At 39.5% G+C, this 24,786-nt stretch overlaps 1 protein-coding gene across 2 annotated transcripts; it reads left to right on the forward strand.

Annotated features, from left to right (window-relative positions):
* Positions 1 to 429: 429 nt before the first annotated feature.
* Positions 430 to 24,440, forward strand: hsd17b7 (hydroxysteroid (17-beta) dehydrogenase 7). Of its 2 annotated transcripts, XM_043699848.2 has the most exons (9): positions 435 to 666; positions 4,456 to 4,659; positions 8,324 to 8,416; positions 9,572 to 9,686; positions 14,062 to 14,256; positions 15,426 to 15,530; positions 15,624 to 15,680; positions 19,611 to 19,709; positions 20,076 to 24,440. In XM_043699848.2, exons 1-9 carry the CDS (start codon positions 626 to 628, stop codon positions 20,175 to 20,177), a joined length of 1,011 nt encoding a protein of 336 aa, XP_043555783.1. In that variant the 5' UTR covers positions 435 to 625; the 3' UTR covers positions 20,178 to 24,440. The 2 variants fall into 2 exon arrangements, with proteins under 2 accessions (XP_087846997.1, XP_043555783.1); XM_087990871.1 differs by lacking the exon at positions 8,324 to 8,416 and having other exon boundaries at positions 430 to 666.
* The last annotated feature ends 346 nt before the right edge of the window (positions 24,441 to 24,786 follow it).

Genomic DNA, 24,786 nt, shown 5'->3' on the forward strand with positions numbered 1-24,786 from the left:
TTACTGTAAGGTCTTTCATCTTTTAGAATGGGTTGCAGGTTTCAATTCATTAATATGTAAATCCCAGAACTTCTTTCAAGTCACATTCCTGAGATAACTTAAGGTTTTATATTAAAAAAAGTGACATCCCAGCTCAGACAGTGCATTAAAGGTGTGAGGTTAGAGTCTGTACCCCAATCTGGACTCAGACTGGTTCTATTTCCAAAGCAGAAACTTACAAAATGTCACATGGAATATAAAAAATATTGACTGCCGACAGATTGTGTGCGTTATGAACAAAATAGAATGTATCAGCAAATACAATTCTGCAAACGCAATTTTGTAGTTACTGATCGGTCGAACGGTTTCGAGATCCGCGCAACGAGGCGGCGCGCTTTCTAATTTATGGTGGGCGGTGCCCGCCGTACCTGACTGGCTGGTTCGCCGCTGCGAGGGCTCGGCTCCGACCTCAGGCGGCGGTGACGCGATATGGTGCGAGGAGGCGGAGTCGCTGACACACACACACAGGGAGGAGAAAGGAGTCAGAGTCGTGAGAAGACACGGAGCGGGCAATTTAACCGGCCGCCGACTAACCTTGAGAAGGTGAAGGAAGAGCCGAGCCGCGGGCGAGTCTGGTCCCCGAGCGATGGCCGCGCGCAGGGTTGTCCTGGTAACGGGAGCCAACAGGTAACCATGGAGACGGGAGCCAGTGGCCCCCTAGCGGTAGGGATGGGACATGGCGAAAGGCATCTGTATCTTTGGAGAGGCTCCAGCATCAGCGTGAAGGGATGCTGTTGTGGGGCTGTGCAGTGATGGTAGCGGCCCTGCCCCTGGGCCAGGAGACTCCCGGGTTCCACTTGTCACTTGCCACCAGTGTTGTGGCATAATGTTTCTGAACAAGCTGTTAAGCAACTATCTAAACTGTGAAATGAGGACGCTACACTGGTTTTGTCTCTGGAAGTGATGGGACTGGAACCTGGGCCTCCACCCCAACTGAACAGATTGATGTGGAAAATATCTAAAACATTAAGTCAGAAAGGCTTGGATGCAGGAGGAGCTAAGAGGGTGCTTGTAGCCCACACCCTTGGACAATTATTCCAGTGTTGACTGCTGCTATGAAAGTATGCCTTGAATACAGGCCACATTTTGGCAGCATTGTTTGTAAGGTCCTTCTTTGTAATTGAAAAATGAGTTCTTGGGCAGGCTGCCTAAGCACTGTTTGATCTATACCTAGGTTTACCATTGCCTTGGTGCAGAAAGAGAACTAAGAAGGAGGGACTGGAAGGAAAATGCACTATTTGCTGGCAGCCTGTATGTATTAGTAGTTGGAAGTGCAGCCATCAGTATGTATGTGAGAGTGTCTGTAAGCAAATGTTAGTGAATGACTGATAACTTTTCATTCATCGCTGACCATGAAATATGAGCCACATTTAAATACTTATTTCTTCACTGTTGGTGATACTTTATGTGCATAGTGATTGCTAAATTTTTCTATATTATAATCATGGCTTCACTTATTGGCTATAGTACGAATGGCATTGCAAGTTTGATTTGACTCCATGAAGTCTCATGACATCAGGTTGAACATGGGCAAGGGAAACTCCTGTTGTTTAAAACAACTGCCCTGCCTCGAGCGCTGACTTAGTATTTGTTCATGTCAAATGCCATTTTGAGAAAATGTTGAGGGTGAGAAGAGTGCAGAATGTATTCTGGGTAGGAGTTTCAATGTTCATCACTTGGATTGGCTCAGTAGCACCACTACTGACTGAGCTTTTGTTTTTTCTTTGCTTATTTTTTCCCCAGCACCCATGTTGTGTGTGTGCAGGTGTGAGACACAGTGAAAGACACAAGGTGCACAAATCTTTATTCAAATTTGCACCACCAGGAAGAAAGGACACACCCAAGTGGCCAGTGACAAGCAGTTCCCCTCACATCAAAGGCCAATGCTGTGTGATCAAACAGTGAAGGGGAGGGCAGGAATTAAATCAAACTAGAGTTGGAGTGGGAAATAACGCACTCCACTCCCTGTGGCGCCCACCTGTCCCTGAACAACTCCAGGATGTTGGTGGACACTGCGTGCTCCTTTTCCAGAGACACCCGGGCTCTAACATAACCGCGGAAGAGGGGCAGGCAGTTGGCCCTAACGATCCCCTCCACGGCCCGCTGCCTGGACTTGTTTATGACCAGTTTGGTCAGGCCCAGGAGTAGACCCACGAGGAGGTCTTCAGACCTGCCCTCCCCACTCCGTACTGGGTGCCCAAAGATCAGGAGCGTGGGACTGAAGTGCAACCAAAAGCAGAGGAGGAGGTTTTTGAGAAAGGGAGTGCAAATGCCCACACCCAATACATACATGGTCCACGGACTCCACAGCACCACAGAACAAGCAGTTGGGATGGGAGTCCGTGAACCACCGCAATCTGCGGTTGCAGGTGACCGCTGCGTGCAGCACCCTCCACTCCAGATCCCCGAGAGAAAGAGGGAGGACGCCCGCGTAGAGAGCCCTCCACTGGAGAACCACTATTGACTGAGCTAGCTGAAGTATAGTAATTAGTTGGTAGATTGGGCCTGCAGTAAGTGATGAAGGAACCACCAAGAGGAAAAACCTACAAGACCTCACAGTTACCAATTTACCTGTCATAGATGCATTTGTCCTTGACATTATTGATCCTTTTGGAGACAGTCATGTCTTCTCACTGATGATTCCATTAACTGTGTTGTGGCCATGCTATATGGGATCCATTCAGAACAGATCTGGCAGCTCAAAACTAGGCATTCATCATCAGTAGCAGAATTGTATTCAACCACAGTCAGTTTCCCTCTATCTATCATTACCATTGAGTCACAGGACCAACTCTGAGGGCACTCTAGAAACAACACCAAGCGTACTACAAAATGAATGTCAGCTACAATATAGGTCTATATGTTAAATTGCAGAAGCTAAGTGGTGCCTCAACCAATGCATCAAATCTGCAGTACTTCATATCAAGTTGTGAACAATGGCCGACAGTTAAACAACCAACAAGAGAAGGAAGGTCTACAGGTATCCCCATCTTCAGTGATGGCAGAAGTTAGCACATATGTCCAAAATGCAAGGTTGAAGTATTTGCCATCATCTTCAGCCAGACTAGAGTTGATGATCCATCTTGTCTTCCTCGTGAGGTCTGCAATATCACACATAACCAGTCTTAAGCCAGTTTGATTCACCATTTTAGAATTAATGTAAAATATTTCCATTTCATTCATTGAGTTTTTAGATCTATTTTAATCAACAAAATTAATCATACCATAAAAGATTTGTAATTGTAGATAGTTATATACTCTGCAAATAATAGTTACGATAACATCATTTTGGACAAAGTATGGTCAGTGCTAGGACAAGGTCAGCATTCTACTTGCAGTGTTGATAAAATGGAGCCAAATCAGCATATAGTACTAGGCATATCTGTTACAAGTTTGTTGGGTGAGCAAACATTTGTATGCTATGAAAACTGAATTTTGTACTTCAGGGATAATTGCTTTGTTTCTAAAGTACTTCCATAGAATCCCTACAGTGTGGAAACAGGCCATTTGGTCCAACAAGTCCACACCAACTCTCCAAAGAACAATCCATCCAGACTCACCTGCTCCATCCCTATAATCCCCACAGCTAATCCACCTAACCTACATATCCCCAGACTTTGTGGGCAATTTATCCTTGGATGATACCTGACTGGCTATGCTTTTCCAGCACCACACTTGTCAATTCTAATCTCCAGCATCTGCAGTCCTCACATTTTCTCCCTGGGCAATTTATCATGACCAATTCACCTAACCTGCACATCTTTGGACAATGGGCAGAAATCAAAGCAACCAGAGGAAACCCATGCAGACACTAGGAGAATGTGCAAATTTCACACAGACAGTCCTCCGAGGCTGGAGGGCCATCCCAGACTTAAATGAAAGATTGTTGACGTAAGACAAATCATTTCCCCAATCAAACCTGTTTTATCTGTGTTAAATAGATCATCTTGTTAGAGATCCTTTTGTTCTCTGTTCTGTTGTAATTACTTTCTGTCTCAGGCAGAATGTAGTTCTTTCTCTTCTCCATCGGTACCTCCACACCCTTAATTATAATTGATGTTTTATCCTTTGAAGTTTTGATAGTGAAGATTATGCAGTGTATAAATGTGGTGTAAACGATGTAAAACAATGAACAACTCTAGAGAAGTTCTTAAGGTTGCAATAAAGCACTAACAAAAATGTCTATATTATTTATTTCATTTCTCTCAACATTTTCCATGTGCCTGCTTCCAGTTGCTTTGTGTTCTGTCACATTCCAAGGGAGCCTGGCTTTGAATCTTTTTTGGTTGAATTCAATCTTACTCAATATCCTTTGAAGGGAATACCTAAGCATTATATTTTTATCACTGAACTGTATGAATCTTGTCATTAATTGTGTTGTCTTTGCAATTGATTATTCCTTTATTCCCTTCCCAGTGGCATAGGTTTGGCACTTTGTGAACGCATACTATCTGAAGATAACCAGATACATCTGTGTATGGCATGTCGCAACATGCAAAAAGCTGAAGCTGCTAAGTCTGAACTTCTTCTGACACATCCTGGAGCTGATATTAGCCTTTTGAAAGTAGATGTTGGGAATGTTAAATCTGTTATCAAAGCGGCAGAAGAAATAAAGCAAAGGTATGACAGTGTCATTATTACGAATATTGTTAACATGTCACAAATTTAATTGCTTGATATTTGCAAGTTGATTTTCAATGATTATTCCAGCAGATCTATATGAAACAAGTTTCTTGGTGCCCCCCATATTGTGTAGCTGGAATGAAATACATTTGCTATAGGTTTGAAGAAATCTTTCAAGTTTATGTAAAGTCATTTTCATTCTTTAAGTTTATATTTTGTGAGTATACTTACTGCGGGTGGTGATTCTCTGCTCAGCCTTCAATGTTTGAATGTGTCATTAGTATCTCCAAGATCCAGTATTCAATTTGTGGTTTGACAGGGTACTGCACAGTTTGATCACTACATCCTCTGAATTTAATTCTTCTACTCAATATGTAAGTCAATATTCTATTGGTTTTATTAATTGTTGCTATGCATTGTTTCAACATTTCCAGTGTGAGACTGGGCACTTTTCAACTTTATCTTTAGCTATTTCAATGCTATTCTTGAAGAAGTTATGCTTAGTTAGCCTTCTTTTGTACAGTAACTGATACTACTTCACTTTTTTCTTGTCAGTTTGCATATTTTGTGTGACCGATTCTGTAATTTCTGAACTGTCTCGTCTGATTCTACTAGCTCAGCATTTGATAGAAATTATCATGTTTGCATTGGGTTTCTTAATCAGCCCTTTGCTGTAAGTTAAAAACTGGAGGAGAAGACCTTGGCTTTATACCATTGGCTTCAGTGGAAATTAAACTTAGCGTGAAATGAGCTTTAGACTATCACCATCTTCCTCTACTGCATAAATCCAAGATCTGCCTCATAATACTTTGTATCTCGTCCCACGTTTAGCAAGCAGTTGCTGTTTTCTACCATTCAGTCACAGCACAAAGTGATGTATTCTAATGTTATAGCAGCATCAGCGTTAGCCACATGTTAGCTAGCAGAGCATTGTTTTACTTCATGAAATTCAGAAAATACTGGTAATATTCAGCAAGCCAATTAGTAACATTTCATGGCAATCAATGACCTTTGGTCATAATTTGAACTACAGACTGATTGATATTGAGATCTGATAGTCCGACAACCACATGTGATAATCAACTTAGATTGCATGCAACAAAGCAATTAAAGAGAAAGTGGGCTGCAATAGCCAGTCTACTTCAGGGCATGGCTGAAGAGCTTCAGGGCAGAGGATGCAGTGATAGAGATCCTTGTGGAGGGAGGAGAACTTCAAGATGGGCATCCTTGGAAGAAGTTAAAAATCACATAACACCAAGTTATAGTCCAACAGGTTTATTTGGAATCGCCAGCTTTTGAAGCACTGCTTCTTCATCCACCTGATGCAGAAGCAGCTCTTCAAAAGCTAGAGCTTCCAAATAAACCTGTTGGACTATAACCTGGTGTTGTGATTTTTAACTTGGTCCACCTCAGTCCAACGCTGGGACCTCTAATCATTGGAAAAGGCTTCGCAGTAAGGCAATAGCGACTAGGAGAATGTCATGTTCTTTTTGCACTTTTTAAACTCATCAGTGAATAGTCTTTATGCAAATGATTGGAGCATTTTCTGTTTATGGAATTCAAGTTTAGCACCAGACACTCCTAAGATATACAGTATAACCCAAATAGGTGCAAAGAATAGAATTCTCTGATCCACCCTAAAACTGAAGATAAGGAAGATAACTACAATGCTTTGAAATGTAAAATCAATAAGAATATTTTGAATATTGTTGTATAGAGAGATATGTTGCTGAATCTTTTTGTCTTACACTCAGGACAAATGCAAGAATACCAAATTTCACACAATTGAAATAATTTATACTGTAAGTGACAATGGTGCTAATTAATTGGCTATGGTATTGCCATAGAGAAAGCAATGCAAAACTAAAAGCTTCTGAAGCTCCCTGGTAGTTCAGAAATGTGGCGGGCTTGAAAATTTTCTTTCTATTTTCAGAGAATGTGTCTCTGTATTTTGCTTTAGATTCGAGGCCAGACTCATTAGACCAATTAATAGGATCTTATGCAATTATATATTCTGCTGGGAATCAATGCCTGGATGTCTTAATGTGAATTAATAAATGGAAGACCATGTGTTATCTATAGTGATCAGGATAATTTTTTCTTCTAGAAAACATAAATAAGCCACATGATGAGCTGAACTGATTTAAGTTAGCTGATAGTTTTGATAGTAATACAGTCAGGATTGTTCAGCAAATATCATCCAATGGGCTGGTGTAAACATGGGCTGAAAAGGTATTGTCTATACCTTTCCAATCACAACAACTGAAGGAATATGCTGGTTTATTTGATCAGCTACTTATTAGGACACAGAATCTATGTAACATTACTAATGTTCATATATGATACTATTCAAATATGTGGGACAGAGCTTCTTTCTAGACTGAGAGCAACATCCTTACAGTGGAAATACCATTTGCATAGTCACTGTATATTGTTACGACATGGGTTAAACACTCCTGCTTAATTTAAAACCAGCAACACAAAAGATTTATCCCATGCAGTAATCTGTAAAAATTCGAGTGGCCAAGAACTATGTAAAGTAAAAATTAACAACTTTATTTCTTAAAGTATAACAGAGAATAATTAACCAACCACTATAATTTAAATTGCTTTCTCTAACCTATCTTTTTCCTTTCCTTCTATAATACTAGTCCGATAAAACTCCATTAAGATTTACAAAACAACACTTCTTATCTCAAAACCAGGTGGCTGTAGGTTCTTGTCTTCAGATCTTCCTGTGTCTTCTTTTCTCCTTGTTAGGAATTTCTGTGTTACAGGTTACTGATTGGAAAAAGTACTTTTAAGAGAGATACTTTTTGAAGCAGTCTGTTATATGCTGGGACTTGGCAGTTCTCCTCTAAACTGTTCAATTTCCCCCCGGTCTTATACCTCAGAGCATCGGATTGTGTCATTGGCTTTTAAGATTGTCAATATACTCAATTCAAACTTGATTGGAAATTTATTTTTTGGGGTATAATTTAAACTGATTGGCTAAATTCAAATTTATCTTTGTCTCCAGGCATCGAGCTAATCAAGTTGTTTGACCAAGTGTTACATACATTGTTGCCTTTATTGAGAACACTTGGTGCTATGTTCAGTAGTTCTGCTGCTTTTAACTCTCTTAAAGTACACCCACCTCTTCATACAATATTAGCAGCTTGAAATGGATATCTTTTTAACCTGTTGTTCAAAGGTTTGATGTACTGACTTTCCAGAATAATTTGAGGTAGACCTAGCATTTTTCAGAGGTGGCCTTTGGCCCAGTTGCAAGGGAAGAGTTTTGAGAGTTTGAGATTTAGGAGCATTTTTAATTTTGTGTCCTGGTCTGACCTAATAAATAACCAACCTATGGAAACTTCTACTTGTTTCATTCAATCGAACAGTATTTGTAAACCTAAAAGCTGTATTCCTGATGAAGGGCTTTTGCCCGAAACGCCGATTTTACTGCTCCTCGGATGCTGCCTGAACTGCTGTGCTCTTCCAGTACCACTAATCCAGAATCTAGTTTCCAGCATCTGCAGTCATTGTTTTTACCTAAAAGTCTAATCAACCAATTGCCATCTCACATTTAATTAATTGTTAACCGGAAAAAAATTGCATTGTATGGTGATTGTATAAAAGTCTGTTTTCATTAATGTGTAAATACTTTGTTTTGATGCAGGTATCAGCATGTAGATTATCTCTATCTGAATGCTGGAATTATGCCAAATCCTCATTTCAGTTTGAAAGCCTTTCTTAGTAGCCTGTTGTCCAGGTATTGTGCCAAGAGAAATAACCAATTGCTTAAATTGCTGATTTATAGTGAACAAAAGTAAAAAAATTAAAGTGACTAAAATGTCTGTTTCTTATTTTTCTAATCCATTGTTTGAGCTATTATGTAAATAATAGCTTTACTTGTGCAACCCCATGCTGCAGAAAAATCAGTTTGCCAACACTTCAAGCTCTGTTTTTAATGTAATCACATTACAGCCAACACACATTTTAAAAGTTTGCACTTTAGACCATATTAACAAACGCGTTATTACAGAATAACCTGTAACTGTATAATCATAGCTCTGATCTTAATCAAACCCAACAGTGGAAACAGAGTGGATTGGCTCAGGTGCCTATTTTACACCCATCTTATGTTGCTCTCCATTGGAGCTTGGAATATTAAAGTTATATTAAATTGATATTTGTGCTTTGTTTACCTTTGCAATCTCCCGATTTGTACCTCTTTGATACAACCACATGTTCACCTAAAATCTGATCTGTGATGCCCTGCACCCTGTCATTACTGCTACTTTCTTTTGCTTGCTCATCCCTCATCTTTCCCAAATGAAGATTTAATTGACACTCATTAATGTTTGTAAAACATATTTTCAGCATTTTAAAAAGAATGTTTTTAATATAAGCACATTACAGGAACTTTTTAATTGAGCCTTAATTAAAATCAATTAAATTGGCCAAAAAGTGTTAATATTTTCAATGGCACACAGCCATAACAAGATACTGAGACAAAGGACGTTTGGGGAAAATAATGTTTTTACTACAGTAGGTAGAGTTGGTTGGTCAGCCAGTCCAGATACATGCTTGAAGATCCGTCAAAAGATTGGTGGTGTGAGATGGACCCTGGCTTGCAGGACATCTGTGTAACCAGCAGCATTTTGAGTTTGTACTGGTATTTAATAATCGCTGAAGGTATGCTACATATAGTGGAACAGTGTCTAAATTGTTGTGCCATTCATAACTAGTCAAGAATCTTTAGGCCAAATAATGAGATCTTACACAGTTGTATATTCTACTGGGAATCGAGACCTGGATGTCTTAATGTGAACTAATGAATGGAAGAGCAGGTGTTATCTATTGTGTTCAGGATAAATTAAAGCTAATACTCATGTTATCTTGTGATGGTGTTTTCATTTTAAAGAAAAGTTTTCGTCATGTTTCAAACTGGGCAGGGATTGCTCACTCAAGAAGATTGGCTTACTGATGATGGACTACAGCAAGTCTTTATGACCAATGTCTTTGGTCACTTCTTACTGGTAAGAATGTATGTCTACTCATTGCAAGTAAATGTGCTGTCATATAAAGATCATTTATTGTGTACTGCCAGGGAATTTGTACTAACTAAAGCCTTGCAAAAGATTCTTGATCTGCGTGTTGAGTGGAGTAGTTGCAGGAGTTTCGCATTGCATTCTTCATGTTTCTTATTTTCCCAGTATTTTATTATAGATGAGCTGCAAAGCTAAAAAAAAAATTTATCCTTTGCTGGAGTAAACACGACCAGCAATAGGAACCCATGCTAGACACAAATCTAGTATTCAGAACTGAGAAACAGATGAGGAAAATAAATTGGCTTTCTTCAGGCTTGAGGTTTTTTTTACTGCAGAGAAAGAACAGTTCCTTCTTTTCCTGAGGTCTGATGCTTTCTGCCCAAACATTCACATTCACAAGCTGTTCAACTATCTGGGAGCCAATCACATAGTTGTTGCGAGGCAGAAGGCCTTTGTCATCAACAACTGGCCACCATTTCACAGACCAATCAGCTTCTTTTTTTCTGTCTAAATCTCTCTTCGTACACACCTATTGTGTACAAAGGGTCCAGCTCATCTGTAATTAGAATTCCCCCCCTGCCAGTTGCCTGAACAAGCAGCAGTGTAACCAACACTTGCAATGACAGTTAACTTTTTCTTACAAAGTGCAGTATTCCTTTCCACAATACGTGATTTTTAAAAAATAGTTCTTTCCCCATTCAGTCCACAATCAAAAATACAGAAAAATAAAAAGATGCAGTCCTTCTTAAAAAAAAATGTGAAAACCATAAGTATAGTTGAAGAACATTGTTAACGCCAAAGCCCTAGCTGTTTGATTAAGAACTTCAATTCTAAATTATGTTTCTTATTTTAATAATTATTACATTTTTAGAATAAAATATTTAAATATAAATCCATTTCTTTTCCCCATCAAGTCTTGTGAAGAGAAACATCCATATTAGCATTGTCTTTCCTAGCTACAGACCCTTTTTCAACCTTCCTTTCCAGTTCAAAGTTCTTGAACATGCTGTCAGCTTCCAGATTCATGCAAATTATTTGTACTCCAGTTTCTATTCACTATCACAGAAGTGGAACTACTCTTACTAACATCACAAATTACATTAAAAAATGAAATAAAATAAAGAACTGCAGATGCTGGAACTCTGAAGCAAAATGACATGCTTTATGACTCTGACTATGTTAGGTCTTTGATCTCCTTGACCTTGGTCCAAATCTTTGATGCAACTCAAAACACTAACTTCCTTCAGCATAATTCTGCTGTTGCTATTTTCAGTAATGATGACCATAACATTTCTGGATTGGTACGAAATCCAACATAGCTGATGAGACTGGACTGAATGAATTTTGCATACCTCTAAATGGAACTCCAAGTCAGACCATCATTTCCAAGTTTTACTTGGTATCTTTTTACTCATCACAGTTCACTAATTTCCTTTGGGGAAAGAAACTTGCTGTCCTTGTTCATTCAAACTCCTGTCCCATTAAAGAGGTGTATCTGAATGGGTGGCACGGTGGCTCAGTGGTTAGCACTGCAGCCTCATAGCAGCAGGGTCCCAGGTTTGATTCCAGCCTTGGGTGACTGTGCAAACTCCACACAGACATTCTCCCCGTGTCTGCGTGGGTTTCCTCCAGGTGCTCTGGTTTTCTCCCACAGTCCAAAAATTTGCAGGTCAGGTGAATTGGCCATGCTAAATTGCCCGTAGTGTTAGGTGCATTGGTTAGAGTGAAATGGGTCTGGGTGGGTTACTCTTCGGAGGGTTCGGTGTGGACTAGTTGGGCCAAAGGGCCTGTTTCCACACTGTAGGGAATCTAATCTAAAACTGGTTCTGAAATATCCTAACACGCAACTCAGTTATATCAAAACCAATATAGTGGTTGGCATCCATTTAAGAAAGCATCTTCATAATGCTCTAATCATTTAGGATGTACAATACATGCTTGCCTTGCCAGCAATGTTCACCCCCAAAAAGTAGGAAAAAAGCATATAATTTCATGACTAATTCTATTACAAGATGTGTATTTTTAATAAAATGGCTGGTTCGGCCACTTTTTTTTTATAAGTGGGCAGACACTTACAGAGCTCTTGTGAGTTCATGAACATTACCTTATTTGATTGTCGAGTAGGGAAGAAGGCTTTTGTTATGAACACAAACAGCCGACCAACCTTGTCCCTGAACACCACAAGCTGATTTCACAATAATGAAGAAAACACAATAGGCAGCCAGAGGATGCCTGCCTTGAAGAAGTTTTCCTCCTCTTTCTACAAGAATCTCGGAGTCCCTCTCCCACTGCAACTCCCAGGCCATTTCCTCTGCCCTGAAGCTCTTCAACCACTTTGCCTCTATTCCTGATGAAGGGCTTTTCGCCGAAATGTTGATTTTCCGGCATCCTCGGATGCTGCCTGAACTGCTGTGCTTTTCCAGCACCACTCTAATCTAGAATCTGGTTTCCAGCATCTGCAGTCCTTGTTTTTACCTAGCCAGAGAAACTGCCAGCTGAGTTTATTGCCAGAATCTGCACTAAATCAACAGGCTGTGTACTTGCGATATTGTTTTTTAAATAAAATGAAGCAATTGGCGACGAGTTTAAAGAAGGAACTTTTTTAAAAACTCATCGACAAGATAAGAGCATCACATTTATTGGCCATCCCAGAGGGCAGTTAAGAATTAACCACATTGCTATGGGTCTGGTGTCACATGTAGGCCAGACCAGGTAAGCATGGCAGTTTCTTTCCCTAAAGGACATTAGTTTTCCAACAATCGACAGTGGATTCATGGTCATTAGATTCTTAACTCCATTTTTTTTTAAAATTGAATTCAAATTCCACTATCTGCCATGGTGGGATTTGAACTTGGGACCCCAGAGCATTATCTGGGATCTTTGGATTAATAGCCCAGTGGTAATACCACTAGATCACCACAATTCAGTGTACAAAACAACCTTGATTATCTAAACAAGACCGGCGGGGGGTATTTTGTTCAGATAATTGATCATTCCGATAATTGATCTGATCATAAACAAGCGGTAGTTTGAGTGCCTTGGTTATCTGGCAATGCACACCATAATGCCGTTTAACTGAATGCTGAGTTGCCTACTGCCATTTTTATGGGACCTTGAGATCTTGTTTAGATAATCTGAAATTTGGATAATCGAGGGGGGTTGTTCTGTATATCTGTAAGTATCAGCCTGAGGGCTGTAGAATATTTTCAAGCAACTGGTGTTGGTATCAGTAGGGAACTTGTAGAAATAAAAGTAGCAACTCTGTACTCATGTTTTCTCCTTCATTCAAACAGGTAAGAACAACAATGGGGGGGGGGGGGGGTTCAAATGGGAACAAGGCTGTCTGGATCATGTGGAAAAGACTCACATCCTTCACATTTCTGCTGTTGTCTAACTCTGGAATTGCTCTCACATGATTCCAATCAAGATAGGAAATGTCAATTCCATTATAATCCAGGTTTATCTGGTTTCTCTTTCTGATTCATATGATTACCATCAAGTCCCCAAGAATCTCTACTTGGCAGGCCTCCTCTTCCTCATCTGCATGCTGTCCATTGACAATATCATCCACAGACAATGGGGTCTGTTTTCACATACAGTATACACTGACAACACCTAACTGCTCCATTTCCACTGTGTTGTCAGTATTACTTATTCAACTGGAAACACTTGGGTGAGCCACAAGTGTTTCCAGTTGAACTATTGAGGAAATCAAGCTCATTTTATTAACCCTCTTTGCCTCACCTTCTTCCCATCTCTTAAACTTCGTTTCCTGTTCCCATTTCCTCCCTCCTCGTTCCTAACTGTTGTCAAGTGAAAACAGAATGTGCACAGTTTCTGTTTTCAAGTGGACCTAAGCAAAACTTTCAAACCTATTATGTGCCATCAGAAAGCCAATCAACTTCTGTATACCTCTACAGCATCACCTCTGGCACTTAATGATTGGTATATTAAAAGTTAAAATCATATAAATTGTAATTTCATAATGAATTTTCACTTTTAAATGCATTAATTTATATTTAAAGTGCATCCACATAATTTCCTTTATTTCCTCTGCCTAATCTTATAAATTACAGTACAATTTTGGTTTCAATTTTGTTTCTCCAAAGAAAACAAATTAAACTGTACAAAGAGGTTAATCAGAAAATGAAAATACATTATCTTAAAGTTGGTGGAGATTTATACATTTTCAAGGAAGCATCTCATGTGACTAGAATGTGTGAATTTAATATCTTGGTCTTTTACAAGGCACAATGAGAAAGTGAAAACCATCATAAAGAAAATATTGAAGAGATGGAAACAATGCAAATTATGGTGTACAACCAAACTGTTAATTTTTAATATTAAGAATGTCTATTCCTAGATTCGCAACCTGGAGCCTGTACTCTGTCAAGCTGATTGTGTGTCACATTTAGTTTGGACATCTTCTCGTAATGCAGGGAAATCTGCCTTCAGTCTGACAGACTACCAGCATAGCCAAGGCCAGGAATCATACAGTTCTTCTAAATATGCAACTGATCTACTTAGCGTAGGTTTGAATAAGCACTACAATAACAAGGTAAATTTGGTATCAATTGTTGCAACGTGCTAAGATGAAAATTTATAAAGACTGTGATGAGACTTTATTAATGAATTTGAGCAACCTGTTTATGAAAAGTAACATTGATTCATGTAGAAACTTTAGCAACTTACAAACAATTCTGAAAGTAATTTCCTGAATGGACATCTTTATTAGCCTGTTTTAAGAAGCTAAAGAAGTGTTTAGAAATTAATTGGGAGGTCTAAGATTTTGTTTCTATCCGCTAACATCTATGGCAATTTAAGCCAAGGAACACTGTGTATTGTGTTTTCCTCCTCAACTTTTCCTGTCAGTAAGATTGATCTGTGTGTATATGTGTGCTGCATGGTGGCTCAGTGGTCAGCACTGCTGCCCCACGGTGCTAGGGAACTGGGTTCGATTCCACTATCAGATGACTGTGTGGAATTTGCACATGCTCCCCATGTCTGCATGGTTTTCCTCCGGGTGCACTGGTTTCCTCCCACAATCCAACCATGTGCAGGTTAGGTAGACTGGACAATTTAACATGGCCATAGTGTGCAAGCTAGGTGAATAGCTATGGGAAGTGCATGGTTACGGGGATAAGGTAGGGTCTTGGCCTGGGTGGGATGCTGTTCAGAGGATGTGATGGGCTGAATGTCCTGTATGGAATTCTATGAACAAGTTGTGAATTTTTTCACCTGTTTTTGTTCCCAAATTGCATAGTGTTATGGTGTCTTATGAAATTCAGTCTCTGAAAAGAGCAAAGCATGAGATTAAGGAGAGAAGAAGTGTATTTACAACATGCGCTTCCATTGTTTAGTACAAGAGGAAGAAAAGTGGCATGTTTAATGCAGTCTGTAGTTTGCTGCCATTACTTTCCATACGAAAATAAGGTAGAGGCAAGTTTGCCTTCATTGTCAAAAGACTTGAAGAGAAATCATTCCTGGTTAACTTACAAATTCACAAATCGTTTAATGTTCAAAGCTATTTTTGACTGGAGCTATAGTTTGGGTGACATGCCTATCGTGGGAGGAATTTTTCCTTGTACTTGGCTTCATTGCCAAAAGAACATCTTATCTATTAATGTTTGTGGTCACAGTATACTGCTGTCTCCTAACGTGAGAAAAGATTTTTGATTTGTCCACATGCAAATTTAACTTAGTCTTTCCATCTACTCTTCCATCCAGGGTCTGTTTTCTAGTGTGGTCTGTCCAGGTCTTGTTTTGACTAATTTGACCTATGGTATCTTTCCTTCTTTCTTCTGGACATTAATTACACCCATTATGTGGCTGGTGAGTAAAATATCTTTGACATTTCCAAATCCGAGCAGCAGTTTTGATCAATTTGCACTTTTAACAACATTCATTATTTGTTCTGTCCTTCAGATTCGTGTATTCATAAATTCGTTTACACTGAGCCCTTACAATGGAACAGAAGCATTGGTATGTAGCCTGAGTCTTGATTATTTGGAAAAATTTCAATCCTTTATTGTCATCAATAACTCACACAGTGGTTCACTAGCTAGAAATGTTACCTCACAGTGCCAGGGACTCAGGTTCGATTCCAGCCTTGGCTGACTGTCTGTGTGGAGTTTGCACATTCTCCCCAGGTCTACACGGGTTTCCTGCAGATGCTCCAGTTTCCTCCCACAGTCCAAGTTAGGTAAGTTGGCCATGCTAAATTTGCTCAGTGTACAGGAATGTGTAGATTAGGTGCATTAGTCATGAGAAATGGAGGGTTGTAGGGTAGGGGAATGAGTCAGGGTGGGATACTCTTTGGAGGGTTGGTGTGGACTTGTTGTGCCAAATGGCTGTTTCCACACTGTAGGGATTCTATGAACTCTCAAGATGTATAACACTAAAGTTTTAAAATCTTTACTGGCCAAATTTAATTCCCAAATGAAAATCATTAGATGTCTTCATCTGTTTAATTACACATACAGGCAAGTCAGGTAAATTCCAACGAGCACATATGCATCAGGTGAAGTGCAAACTTAAACACCATACAAATATAAAGCATAAAATTCTTTGCTGGTTAAGATACTGTTATTCAATAATGCTATTCACAAGAGGCTTTTGTCACACACTTAATGCTTTGGAAAAATAGGTAACTATGAGCTTCCCTTTATATGGCTGAGTCGACTATTTCATTTGAGAAGAAATTGTTCCTAATTTTCTGAAAATAGCCCAAGACTCAAAAGATTCCACACTCACTCAGAGTCACTGAGCTTTACAACATGGAAACCAGCCCCACGATCCAACTCATTTATGCCAACCAGATATCTTAAATATATCACAGTGGCTCAGTGATTAGCACCAGGGACCCAGGTTCAATTCCAGCCTTGGGCAACTGTCTGTGTGAAGTTTGCACGTTCTCCCTGTGTCTGCGTGGGCTTCCTCTGGGTGCTCCGGTTTCCTCCCACAATCCAAAGATATGCTGGTTAGGTGAATTGGTCATACTAAATTGCCCATAGTGTTCAGGGATGTGTGGGTTAGGTACATTAGTCAGGGGTAAATATGGAGTGATGGGATGGGGGAATGAGTCTGGGTGGGTTGGTGTGGACTTGTTGGGCTGAATGGCCTGTTTCTGCACTGTAGGGATTCTTCTTCTAAATCTAGTCTCATCTGCCAGCATTTGGCCCAAATACCCTCAACCTGACCTATTCATGTACCCATCGAGATGCCTTTTAAATGTTGTAATTATACCAGCCTCCACCCCTTCCACTGCAGCTCATTCTATACACGCACTACCTTCTGTGTGGAAAAGGTTGCCCTTTAGGTCCCTTTTTTAAAATCTTTCTCCTCTCACCTTTAACCTATGCCCTCTAGTTCTGGACTCCCTCACCCCATTTTTTACCCTATCCATGTCCCTCATGATTTTATAAACCTCTATACGGTCACCCTTCAGCCATTTGATGCCTAAGGGAAAATGGCCCCAGCCTATTCAACCTCTCTCTACTATTCAAACTCTCCAACCCTGGCAACATCCTTGTAAATCTTCTCTGAACCCTTTTAAGTTTAACAACATGTTCCCTATAGCAGGGGGACCAGAATTGCACACAGTGTTCCAAAAGTGGCCTGCCCAATAAAGACAAGCATCCCAAACACTTCCTTCACTATCCGGTCTACCTGCAACTCCACTTTCAAGGGACTATGAACCTGCAATCCAAGATCTCTTTGTTCAATTACTTTAGCAATAGGTGTATGAATCCTGCCCTAATTTACCTTTCCAAAATGCAGCATATCACATTTATCTAAATTAAACTCCATCTACCACTCCTTTGGCCCATTGGCCCACCTGATCAAGATCCCATTGTACTCTGAAATAATCTTCTTCACTGTCCACTACACCTCCAATTTGTTGTCATTGCAAATTTACTAACCATACCTTCTATATTCATATCCAAATAATTTATATAAATGACAAAAAGCAGTGGACCCAAAACTGATCCTTGTGGCACACCACTGGTCACGGTCCTCCAATCTGAAAAGCAACCCAATACTACTACACTCTGTCTTCTACCTTTGAACCAGTTCTGTATCCAAATGGCTAGTTCTCCCTGTGATCTAACCTCGCAAACCAGTCTACAATGAGGAACCTTGTCGAATGCCTTACTGAAGTCCTTCTAGGTCACGTCCACTACTTTGCCCTGATCAGTCCTCTCTGTTACTTGTTCAGAAAACTCAATCAAGTTCCTGAGACATGATTTCCCATGCACAAAGCCATGCTGACTATCCCTAACCAATCCTTGCCTTTCCAAATACATGTAAATCCTGTCCCTCAGAATTCCCTCCAACAACTTGCAATGGAAGGCTCACCAGTCTATTGTTCTTTGTCTTTTTCTTACCAACTTTCTTAAATAGTGGCATTATGTCAACCAACTTCCAGTCTTCCGGCACCTCACCTGTGACTACTGATGGTACAAATATCTCAGCATGGGGCCCAGCAATGACTTCCTTAGCTTCTCACAGAATTCTAGGGTACACCTGATCAGGTCCTGGGGATTTATCCACCTTTATGCATTTTAAGCCGTTCAGCACCACCACCTCTGTAATATTGACATGTTTCAAGATGCCACTACTTATTTTCCCATGTTCTCTACCTCCCATATCCTGCTCGACAGATACAAAATACTTACTTACTCACTCACTCTATTCATTTATTTAGGCACTTTCTTCCAAATTAGTTCAGACCTGTTGTACTCTTGACTTTTCCAACTTCATCTCTCACTTCATGGTTAAAATCTCCAGCAAGCATTTTAATAGCAAAAGGATTATTTTAGCCATTATGACTAGGAAAGAATGAATATGTATATGGTGTGTTGCTACAAGTTGCAACTTCAAATCCTATTCATTGCAAATAGAAAAACAAAAGTTTGTTTCACTTGACTGATATAATTTATGGGAACAGTTTTGCTACAGAAAAGCGAGCACAGGCCAATAACCTGCAATTTTGTGTGCACTGCTTTGTTGATAGTGGGGAGGGGATGATTTAACTTAACTGGCTGGTTTGCAATCAACAGTGGCCCTGACAGCATAGATTCAGTTCCCACACTGGCTGAGGTTACCATGAAGGACTTTTCTTCTTCATCTCTCCCCTTGCTTGAGGCAGGGTGACCCTCTGGTTAAGCCATCACCAGTCTCCTCTCTATAATGAGAGAGCAGTCCATTGGTCTGACAGGACTATGGTGACTTTACCCAGTGCGGAATTCAGTAATGGTAGTGCCATTGAGTGACAAGGAGCGATGATGAGATTCAGTCTCATTGGTGATGACACTTGCATTTGTGCTGCAAATATTATTTACCACTTGTCAGCCCAAGGTTGGTCTTGCTATACTTGAACATGGACTACCTTAGTACCTGAAAGGGTCACGAATGGCGCTGAATACTGTGCAGTTATCGGCAAAATCCCTATTACTGGCTTCACTATGGAGAGAAGGTCATTCATGTAGCAACGAAAGGTGATTGGACTCCAAAGACTACGCTGAGCAGTTCTTGAACAGCTTTTGTGGTGGTGTGGTCTTGCCCCTACCTCTAAAACAGGAGGCCCAGGTTAAAGCCCCACCTGCTCCAGAGGTATGTAATGACATCTCTGAACAAGTTTACTAGAGAATATCTAGCCTGAGGAATTCCTGCAGCTCAGGTGACTGACCTCCAACAACCCCAACATCTTTCTGTGTGCCATGTATGAGTGCAATTTGCAGAGATTTTGCTGAGGTCCCTTGATGCAACAGTTAGTAAATGGCAAGAGAAATGCCTCATTTTGTTCAAGCTTTCCTTTCAGTTTTTTTTTGTGTTTTAAAAGGAAAAATAACTTTTATGCAGAGATTCCCACTCAGCTTCTTCCATTTCTGTCCTCTTTCAATTTTCTAGATCTGGTTGTTCTCACAGAAGCCAGAATCGCTGGACCCAATGAAGAAATATCTCAGCTGTACATCTGGATTTGGGAACAATTACGTAACCCTGTGCAAGGTCAGGTGCTTATAAATATAGTACAATAAAATGCAGTGAATATTACCACTAGTATTATAACTTATTCCAGTAAATATTTACAACAAAAAATAGTACATATATATTGGATCTTACAATAGTTTTTGGTTGTAAATTGAATACTTGGTGAAATAAACATTTTCTATGTTTCAGTATTACCATCACAATTAATCCAAATAGATCAGGATTCTTGCTACCTGAGAAATTGTCCCCACAAACCAACAACAGGCAACATTGCTATTCAGAAGACTGCTGTAAATTTTATTTTTGTAAATTAGTGGAAATAATTGTGCTGCCTTGTCTATTACAGCTTGCGTTAAGATAACAGGCCATTTTTGTTCTTACTAGATGGACATCAATGTTGAAACAGCTGAAATATTTTATCAAGAGTTGTTAAAGCTTGAAGTCCAGATGGAAGAAAAGAATAAAGTTGCTGGTGACCATAGTTAAATACTATACATTCTTAACATTACACACAACACTTCCTAATGGGAGCAAAAAAAACTTGGTTTATTAAAGTTGATTTGGAAAGATAGTATTCATAATACTTGAATCAACTCTTTAATCATGGAATTATTTTGTGCTTGATTCAAAACAACTTCAGTATTTCAACAGAACTTCAGGTTTACTATTATCGAATTTACCTCTGAAATGTTTACTGGCATTATGGAAAGAATTTTAATTGCTAAGGGGAAATGGATTCTGGTGCAAGGTTAAATCGCTAAAAAATATGCTAACATATTGGAAAGCCAATGTGATTCTACTGCCTTGCTAAGGCTTTTATCAAAGGGTAACCTCAATGAAGCTACTGGGTCAGTATTTAAATGTGTAACTATCCAATTATTTATGCTTTTAATATAAAATTATAATTTTTAAAGTCCATACCCTACCTATGTGAAAGACTTGTGCTCACTGGACTTGTTGCATCAGCTTCTCAAACTTTACAAATTGCTGGGTTTTTTTAGCAGAAAGAAAAGTTGTTTTAACTTATTGTACTATGATCTCACAAATACAAGGTAGATGGGGCACATTCCTACAATCAGCATCCAAGTGTAACTCCTTATGCAACTGAGAGCCTTCATCTTCTGCTTTCTATAACTCCTAAGGAATACAATCCCCTCTGGCTTCAGCAGAGCAGAGATGGAGGCAAGTTACTCACTCTATTAGCTGAGATGTTTATGTTAGATGTCTGCTCGATGTTAAGAAGCCATGACATTTCCATTAAAGATCACCACACTTCTGCCAAGGAAGTCTCTGCTATTGTGGCAGGAAACAATGTGGCAGTCTCTGGGGCGAGGTGATTGGAACAAGGAATGAGAAGTGGGAGCTCCTTCAGAAGAGACCTCACTTTGATTTGTCCTTTCCCTGTCTTCCCTATCATGGCTATCCTGCACTTTCCTGCTAGCTAAGAGTTAAAGAGTACATTGTTGCATTCCATTGAGGCTTAAATAGTCAATGTGAGACTTTCCTTCATGCTGTTTAAAGTGTCAGTCTCATTCTGCATATTTTCGGTTGTCTATTGTATCTGATGCTGTGTAAAGGTGACCACTTTCCATGAATAAGAATATCACTACAAACACAAGAAGTACATGACACTCGTGGTAGAGCTAGACTCCTCTAACCTCTCTCAAAGTGCACAATGCCCTCAGAAGTGTAGTCACAGCCTCATACATTTTCTGCTGCTGCTCGCACTCGCGTTATCTACTCTTCCTCATCTTTAATCAAACTATCTCAGTTGGATATCTCACTGCAATGTCTGTTTCTGCCCCAGTGCAAGGTGTGCTTAAGTCATGTGACAGTGCTCCCTTAGAGTGCGCACCTTCCTTGAAGGTGTCTTCAGCCTTCTCCACAACCCTTGAAGGACCTGGGGGGGAGATGAAAGAACTGAAAATGGGAAAGGATTTGTAGTCCAAATTGTAATTTCAAGATCTGCACAATTAGTAGTCAGTAAATTGTGACTACAATTCAAAAGGAGTGAATATCATGTGCAAGTGGTATTGTAATATCTGATTTAGTCATCAAGGCTCTGCCTTCCATAATGCCTTTTGCTCCTCTAAGGTTTCCTCCTTTGCACCGGTTAAAGGGTTCTTTGGAGGTGTGCCAGCAGAGTGAGAACAACAGTAACATGTTTGAGAAATGGGATGGTAACTGTAAATAATGGCTGTGAGATCACACTGAGGTATGGGTGTGTTTCAATGTTGGTTATTTTGATGAGTATGCAAGAGGTATCTCAAGAGAATGTATCTTGCTGCTTCATTCATTCCAATGTTAAGCTACTTAACTTTTCCTGCTATCTTAAAGTCCTTGCTCTGGGATCCACACTTTTGCAAGCCATGCCGAAGGATACCGGCCATTCAAGTAGACTGTTAACCCTTCCAACATTGTGATGTTGCCAGACCTACTGCGTTTCTCCAGCACTTCCATGCTTTTACTTACCCAGGGTTTAGGCCAGCTCTTGACAAGAGAACTTAGGTAGCCTTTAAATGCTCTTAATTGGTGGCTAGCCGTCTCTCATGGGAAGTCTCCCCATCCCTGTACCCCACTAGAAAAATGGCCTGTAAGTCAGGTGGTGTAGTCACACAGGTTGGTGGTGCGAATACCTTTCCCAGCTGCCTTCGTGTTCACCTGCATAATTCATGCAGTAGTTTTTAAATAAGAACAGTTAAATGCAACTAATTTCTAACTGATCACAATTTTCCAGCATCATGCATTTGATTTAATTATGTCCATTTTTGTTGGTAGTAAGCTGATGAATAAAATTAACAATTACTTAGAAGTTCATACTTCATGCTTTAGTGCCTAGATAGTGATATCTTAGGAGATTTGAAGAAAGACAAGGGACTATAACGCCTTACTTTCCAAAGAAAAAGCTTGCATTTACCTTATTCAGGAAATCCAGAGGTGCTTAAAAATGAATTATTTTTCAATGCACTGTGGTTACTATTGTTAAATAATCAAATGTAACAACCAAATTTCAAAAAGTAAAATTCTGAAACAGCAAGTTAAACAAATGATCACTTTTCTGCTGGTAGTGGTGGTTGAAAAATAAATATTGGCTCTGGGAAACATTACAAGGAAAACTCCTTTGTGCTTCTGAATGCAATGGAATCTTCTCCATCTCAGCTTCTCTATAACATCTTTTGCAAAACAAAGAATCCCTGATAACGAAGACCTCAATCAATACTGCACTGCAGTGTCAGCCTAGCTGAAGGTCTCAAATTTGTCACAAGCCTTGAGGTCACAAAGGTCTCATTCTGGTAATAAATGCTACCATCTGAAACTTCATCCACGCTATCGGTCCCAATAAATATTTTACACTGTTTAGTCTCCGTTTTAAGTTGTTCTGGTTGCCAGAAATAAATTGGGTATAAACCTACATGTAAATAATTGAGCTGAGCACTGTGCGGTGTTCAGTTCATTATTACATAATCTACATTATTATTTTAGATCTTCTCATAACCTAGGTTGGGGAGTTTAACAACAACAAATAGTCCTGGAACTTTACTTTCATGGCAGACAAACTAACTCGGTGAGGAAGTGAGTTATAGGATTTCCTATAAACTGCTGCAGCATTTCCCTCAAATGCTTTCTATTTTGTTGTATGAAAGTCAGTTGATGTATTAAAGAGGACTCTTTAAAAGCTCAACTGACTCCATGATCTGAAACGCAAACCTCAACCTCCAGTGAGTGTAACCATTCATTGGACAAAAATTAAAGAATGGGGAAATAGTTCACTGATGATTGAATCACTTGACTGATTCTCTGCCCTGTGGATTCTAGACTCCTTATGAGTATAGCCAGTTCATATAATTGATATTATTATCTGACAATAATAGCCAATGTATTTTCTTGGTTAATTGTTTATTTGGTTTAAATTTACATTAGTTGCTGCACAGCTGAATTTAACCTATGTTTAGAAGCTATGCAGCCTCTTGTGACTTCAAACTGACCATTTATATATACAAATAGGGGCTATCTGGGTACCTACTGCAATGTTGGTTTGCTTTTTCAGAGAAAACCAATCCCATTAAAAAAAAATTGGTATTTTGGCAACTGGTATCCTGAACTCTACCAGTGCTGGGCCCAGTTTCTCAATCTCCCACCTCTAAGCCTTGACCCCCAATCTGCACACTCCCTATGTCAAACGTCCAGCTGTGTTACTGCTGTGGAGTGTAGGCCAATCATCCTTCTCCCTTTGTCTCCCCTTTATCTCCTATGTACATGGACACAGTACAGCAGCCACCTGAATGTAGTTAAAAACTGTTGTTTGACTATACATTTAGATACAGTTTAAAATTGTATTTTTGCTTCTATTAAATAATTATGTCAACCAAAACACACAATCCAGATTTTGACTCCGAGCTTTTCTAAACAGCTTTAAGCATGATTGTTTCGAAGAAGAGCAGCTGAGTCATCCCCAGTGTCCTGGCCAATATTTATTCTTCAACCAACATAACAAAAAAAATTATCTGGTCATAATCCAGTTTATATTTGTCAGAGTTAGCTGAGGAGGAAATTGGCTACCACATTTCTGACATTACAGCAGTGACTAGGTTTCAAAAAAGCACATCATTGTTTGTTATGGAATCTTCTGCTTGGCACTGAGACATCCAGTGAATCTGAAAAATACTTTACAAATGCAGCTTTTTACTTTGATTAATAGGAAGCATATAATTTTTGTGAAAAGTCTTCTTAAATGCTATTTGTTTCCTTATCACAAAATGATTTATTAGCTTGATTAATTGTGTTTAATGTTTGGAACTAAATAAAATATTGCTGTATACATTCATTCTGGTAATGTGACATTTTTAATAACACAAGACATAGAAGGTTTGAACTTGGGAGCAGGATTATGTCATCCTGCCCTTCAAGCCTGCACCACCATGCAATAAGTGATCTGGATATGGTTTCCTGTCAAAGACCTATCTGTTTTCTGGGGAAAAGAATTTCACATTGAGAAACACATTTTTGGTAAAGCACGCAAGATGTTGGAGTTTTTCAGCAGACGTGGAAGCATCTCTGTGGAGAGAAACAAACTAAATGGCTTGAGTTTCACGGA

Source organism: Chiloscyllium plagiosum, unplaced genomic scaffold, assembly GCF_037043375.1.
Source record: "Chiloscyllium plagiosum isolate Xiang-an unplaced genomic scaffold, Cpla_swu_hap1 HiC_scaffold_9, whole genome shotgun sequence".
NCBI classification, from domain to species: Eukaryota; Metazoa; Chordata; class Chondrichthyes; order Orectolobiformes; family Hemiscylliidae; genus Chiloscyllium; species Chiloscyllium plagiosum.